The sequence below is a fragment of the Heterodontus francisci genome, chromosome 4 (genome assembly GCF_036365525.1).
Source record: "Heterodontus francisci isolate sHetFra1 chromosome 4, sHetFra1.hap1, whole genome shotgun sequence".
In the NCBI taxonomy this organism is placed as follows: Eukaryota; Metazoa; Chordata; class Chondrichthyes; order Heterodontiformes; family Heterodontidae; genus Heterodontus; species Heterodontus francisci.
The window spans coordinates 164,128,686-164,134,872 of NC_090374.1; the positions used below are offsets into that span (position 1 = coordinate 164,128,686).

The following is a 6,187-nucleotide window of genomic DNA, read 5'->3' on the forward strand; positions in this document are numbered from 1 at the left end:
TGAGATCACAGGTGCTGGTGCCATCTTTAAAGCATTGCCAGCCCTATTTGTACTGCTGCCTTTCACTGATGCAGTGAAACTGGAGTGCTGCTCGACTCCTGGACTGCTACTGTAGCTCCTGGATCCCTGTGTACTGCTGCTGATGCTACCCATTGTTATAGTGAAATATAGCAACATTAATGGGCAAAGACTTTTCCAATTTGTGATGGGCAAGAAGCTATATCAGTCATTAACTAGTTACAGCAACATTTTTGAGGACAGCTTTGAAGGCATAATCAGTGTGAAAGCGCACATTCGAGTCAGGCCGACTGCAAAACCAATATATTTCGAGGGTAGGCTTTTCCTTATGTGCTCAAAACCCAATTTGAAGAGGAATTAAAGAAGCTAGAGAGGAACAGTGTGTTAGTGAAAACCTGCCACATCCAGCTGTGAATGGTGGTGGACAATTAAACAACTAACTGGAGAAGGTGGCTCCACAAACATCCCCATCTTCAATGATGGGGGAGCCCAGCATATCAGTCAAAAAGATAAGGCTGAAGCATTTGCAACAATCTTCAGCCAGAAGAGCCAAATTGATGATCCATCTCAACCTCCTCCTGAAGTTCCCAACATCACAGATGCCAGACTTCAGCCAACTCGATTCACTCGGCATGATATCAAGAAACAACTGGATACTGCAAAGGCTATGAGCTCTGACAACATTCTGGCAATAGTACTGAAGACCTGTGCTCCAGAACTTGCTGCACCACCCGCCAAATTGTTTAGTATGGCTACAACACTGGCATCTACCCTGCAATGTGGAAAACTGCCCAGGTGTGTCCTGTACACAAAAAGCAGGACAAATCCATCGCGGCCATTGCTGCCCCAACAGTCTACACTCAATCATCTGTAAAGTGATGGAAGGTGTTGTCGACAGTGCTATCAAGCGGCACTTGCTTAGCAATAACCTGCTCACTGACGCTCACTTTGGGTTCCGCCAGGCCCACTCAGATCCTGACCTCATTACAGCCTTGGCTCAAACATGGACAAAAGAGCTGAACTCAAGAGGTGAGGTGAGAGTGAGTGCCCTTGACATCAAGGCAACATTTGATTGAGTATGGCATTAAGGAGCCCTAGCAAAACTGGAGTCAATGGGAATTAGGGGAAATTCTCTGCTGGTTAGAGTCATACCTAGCACAAAGGAAGAAGGTTGTGGTTGTTGGAGGTCAATCATCTCAGCTCCAGGACATCACTGCAGGATTTCTTCCGGGTATTGTGCTACACTCAACCATCTTTAGCTGCTTCATCAATGACCTTCCTTCAGTCATAAGGTCAGAAGTGGGGATGTTCGCTGATGATTGCACAATATTCAGCTCATCCGTGACTCCTTAGATACTGAAGCAGTCCGTATAGAAATGGAGCAAGACTTGGACAATATCTAGGCTTGGGCCGATGAGTGGCGCGAATGTTACTTGCCACTTAAGTGCCAGGCAATGACCATCTCCAACAAGAGAGAATCTAACCATCTCCCCTTGACATTCAATGGCATTACCATCGCTGAATCCCTACTATCAACATCCTGGGGGTTACCATTGGCCAGAAACTGCACTGGAGTAGCCATATAAATACCATGGCTACAAGAGTAAGTCAGAGGGATCCTGCAGCAAATAACTCACCTCCTGAATCCCCAATTTCTGTCCAGCATCTACAAGGCACAAGTCAGGAGTGTGATGGAATACTCTCCACTTGCCTGGATGGGTGCAGCTCCAACAGCACTCAAGAAGCTCAACAGCATCCAGGACAAAGCAGCCCGCTTGATTGGTACCCAATCCACAAACATTCACTCCCTCCACCACCGACGCAAAGTGGCAGCAGTGTGTACCATCTACAAGATGCATTGCAGCAATGCACCAAGGCTCCTTAGACACCACCTTCCAAACCCGCAACCTCTCCCACCTAGAAGGACAAGGGCAGCAGATGCATGGGAACATCACCACCTGCAAGTTCCCCTCCAAGCCACACACCATCCTGACTTGGAACTAGATCACCATTCCTTCATGGTCGCTGATCAAAATCCTGGAACTCCCTTCCCAACAGTAGTGTAGGTGTACCGACCCCACTTGAACTGCAGTTGTTCAAGAAGACATCTCACCACCACCTTCTCAAGGGCGCTTAGGGAAGGGCAATAAATGCTGGCCTAGCCAGCGATGCCCACATCCCAAAACCGAATTTAAAAGACCTGATCCCAGTGATTGGGCAACCCCAATTGTAGGGCTAAATTTTGTCAGCCTATCACAGGTCTCAGAGGTGGCACCAGAAGCAGGTGCCGTCACCATATGACATGTTTGCAGATGGCCGACTATGATCACGTAGCAGTCGGCCAATTAACATAACCGAGGCACGGGACCTGTTCAATTGCAGGATGGAGGGACAGGCTATGAGACCCTGATGGTGGCATCATATAACAAGAATGCAGGGTCTGGCGCTATCTTTAAAGCACTGCCAGCCGTGCTTGAACTGCTGACTTTCACTAATGCAGTAACTCTGGAGTGCTGCTGGAGCCCTGTACTGCAGCTGTAATTCCTGGACCTCCCTGTACTGCAGCTGTAACTCCTGGACCTCCCTGTACTGCAGCTGTAACTCCTGGACCCCTCTGTACTGCTGCAGAAACCCTGGAGCCCCCTGTACTACTGCTGTTACTCGTGGACTCCCCTGTACTATTGCTGTAACTCCTGAACTCTCCTAACCTGTTGCTGTAACTCCTGAACTCTCCTGTACTGTTGCTGTAACTCCTGAACTCTCCTGTACTGTTGCTGTAACTCCTGAACTCTCCTAACCTGTTGCTGTAACTCCTGAACTCTCCTAACCTGTTGCTGTAACTCCTGAACTCCCCTGTATTGTTGCTATAACTCCTGAACTCCCCTGTACTGTTGCTGTAACTCCTGGACTCTCCTGTACTGTTGCTGTAACTCCTGAACTCTCCTGTACTGTTGCTGTAACTCCTGAACTCTCCTAACCTGTTGCTGTAACTCCTGAACTCCCCTGTACTGTTGCTGTAACTCCTGAACTCCCCTGTACTGTTGCTGTAACTCCTGGACTCCCCTGTACTGTTGCTGTAACTCCTGGACTCCCCTGTACTGTTGCTGTAACTCCTGAACTCATCTGTACTTTTGCTGTAATTCCTGGACTCCCCAGTACTGCTGTTGTAACTCCTGAACTCCCCTGTACTGTTGCTGTAACTCCTGGACTCCCCTGTACTGTTGCTGTAACTCCTGAACTCATCTGTACTTTTGCTGTAATTCCTGGACTCCCCAGTACTGCTGTTGTAACTCCTGAACTCCCTTGTACTGTTGCTGTAACTCCTGAACTCCACTGTACTTTTGCTGTAACTCCTGAACTCCCCTGTACTGTTGCTGTAACTCCTGAACTCTCCTGTACTGTTGCTGTAACTCCTGAACTCTCCTAACCTGTTGCTGTAACTCCTGAACTCCCCTGTACTGTTGCTGTAACTCCTGAACTCATCTGTACTTTTGCTGTAACTCCTGGACTCCCCTGTACTGTTGCTGTAACTCCTGGACTCCCCTGTACTGTTGCTGTAACTCCTGAACTCCCCTGTACTGTTGCTGTAACTCCTGAACTCATCTGTACTTTTGCTGTAACTCCTGAACTCCACTGTACTGTTGCTATAACTCCTGAACTCATCTGTACTTTTGCTATAACTCCGGGACTCCCCTGTACTGTTGCTATAACTCCTGAACTCCCCTGTACAGTTGCTGTAACTCCTGAACTCCCCTGTACAGTTGCTGTAACTCCTGAACTCTCATGTACTGTTGCTGTAACTCCTGAACTCTCCTAACCTGTTGCTGTAACTCCTGAACTCCCCTGTACTGTTGCTATGACTCCTGAACTCATCTGTACTTTTGCTGTAACTCCTGAACTCCACTGTACTGTTGCTGTAAATCCTGAACTCTCCTGTACTGTTGCTGTAACTCCTGAACTCTCCTGTACTGTTGCTGTAACTCCTGAACTCTCCTAACCTGTTGCTGTAACTCCTGAACTCCCCTGTACTGTTGCTGTAACTCCTGAACTCCCCTGTACTGTTGCTGTAACTCCTGGACTCCCCTGTACTGTTGCTGTAACTCCTGGACTCCCCTGTACTGTTGCTGTAACTCCTGAACTCATCTGTACTTTTGCTGTAATTCCTGGACTCCCCAGTACTGCTGTTGTAACTCCTGAACTCCCCTGTACTGTTGCTGTAACTCCTGGACTCCCCTGTACTGTTGCTGTAACTCCTGAACTCATCTGTACTTTTGCTGTAATTCCTGGACTCCCCAGTACTGCTGTTGTAACTCCTGAACTCCCTTGTACTGTTGCTGTAACTCCTGAACTCCACTGTACTTTTGCTGTAACTCCTGAACTCCCCTGTACTGTTGCTGTAACTCCTGAACTCTCCTGTACTGTTGCTGTAACTCCTGAACTCTCCTAACCTGTTGCTGTAACTCCTGAACTCCCCTGTACTGTTGCTGTAACTCCTGAACTCATCTGTACTTTTGCTGTAACTCCTGGACTCCCCTGTACTGTTGCTGTAACTCCTGGACTCCCCTGTACTGTTGCTGTAACTCCTGAACTCCCCTGTACTGTTGCTGTAACTCCTGAACTCATCTGTACTTTTGCTGTAACTCCTGAACTCCACTGTACTGTTGCTATAACTCCTGAACTCATCTGTACTTTTGCTATAACTCCGGGACTCCCCTGTACTGTTGCTATAACTCCTGAACTCCCCTGTACAGTTGCTGTAACTCCTGAACTCCCCTGTACAGTTGCTGTAACTCCTGAACTCTCATGTACTGTTGCTGTAACTCCTGAACTCTCCTAACCTGTTGCTGTAACTCCTGAACTCCCCTGTACTGTTGCTATGACTCCTGAACTCATCTGTACTTTTGCTGTAACTCCTGAACTCCACTGTACTGTTGCTGTAAATCCTGAACTCTCCTGTACTGTTGCTGTAACTCCTGAACTCTCCTGTACTGTTGCTGTAACTCCTGAACTCTCCTAACCTGTTGCTGTAACTCCTGAACTCCCCTGTACTGTTGCTATAACTCCTGAACTCATCTGTACTTTTGCTGTAACTCCTGAACTCCACTGTACTGTTGCTGTAAATCCTGAACTCTCCTGTACTGTTGCTGTAACTCCTGAACTCTCCTGTACTGTTGCTGTAACTCCTGAACTCTCCTAACTTGTTGCTGTAACTCTTGAATTCCCCTGTACTGTTGCTGTAACTCCTGAACTCATCTGTACTTTTGCTGTAACTCCTGGACTCCCCTGTATTGCTGCTCTAACTCTTGAACTCCCCTGTACTGTTGCTGTAACTTCTGAACTCCCCTGTACTTTTGCTGTAACTCCTGAACTCTCCTAACTTGTTGCTGTAACTCTTGAATTCCCCTGTACTGTTGCTGTAACTCCTGAACTCATCTGTACTTTTGCTGTAACTCCTGGACTCCCCTGTATTGCTGCTCTAACTCCTGAACTCCCCTGTACTGTTGCTGTAACTTCTGAACTCCCCTGTACTTTTGCTGTAACTCCTGAACTCTCCTAACTTGTTGCTGTAACTCTTGAATTCCCCTGTACTGTTGCTCTAACTCCTGAACTCCCCTGTACTTTTGCTGTAACTCCTGAACTCTCCTAACCTGTTGCTGTAACTCCTGGACTCCCCAGTAATGCTGTTGTAACTCCTGAACTCCCTTGTACTGTTGCTGTAACTCCTGAACTCTCCTGTGCTGTTGCTGTAACTCCTGAACTCATCTGTACTTTTGCTGTAACTCCTGGACTCCCCTGTACTGTTGCTGTAACTCCTGGACTCCCCTGTACTGTTGCTGTAACTCCTGAACTCCCCTGTACTGTTGCTGTAACTCCTGAACTCTCCTGTACTGTTGCTATAACTCCTGAACTCATCTGTACTTTTGCTGTAACTCCTGAACTCCACTGTACTGTTGCTGTAACTCCTGAACTCTCCTGTACTGTTGCTATAACTCCTGAACTCATCTGTACTTTTACTGTAACTCCTGAACTCCACTGTACTGTTGCTATAACTCCTGAACTCATCTGTACTTTTGCTGTAACTCCGGGACTCCCCTGTACTGTTGCTATAACTCCTGAACTCCCCTGTACTGTTGCTGTAACTCCTGAACTCTCCTGTACTGTTGCTGTA

At 47.5% G+C, this 6,187-nt stretch overlaps 1 protein-coding gene across 1 annotated transcript; it reads right to left on the reverse strand.

Moving 5' to 3' along the window:
• Positions 1–229: 229 nt before the first annotated feature.
• LOC137368840 (serine-rich adhesin for platelets-like) lies at positions 230–5,451 on the reverse strand. Its single transcript, XM_068029047.1, has 5 exons — positions 5,428–5,451; positions 4,888–5,314; positions 4,108–4,791; positions 3,088–3,771; positions 230–351 (listed from the first exon to the last, which is right to left on the reverse strand). Exons 1-5 carry the CDS (start codon positions 5,449–5,451, stop codon positions 230–232), a joined length of 1,941 nt encoding a protein of 646 aa, XP_067885148.1.
• Between the last annotated feature and the right edge of the window lie 736 nt (positions 5,452–6,187).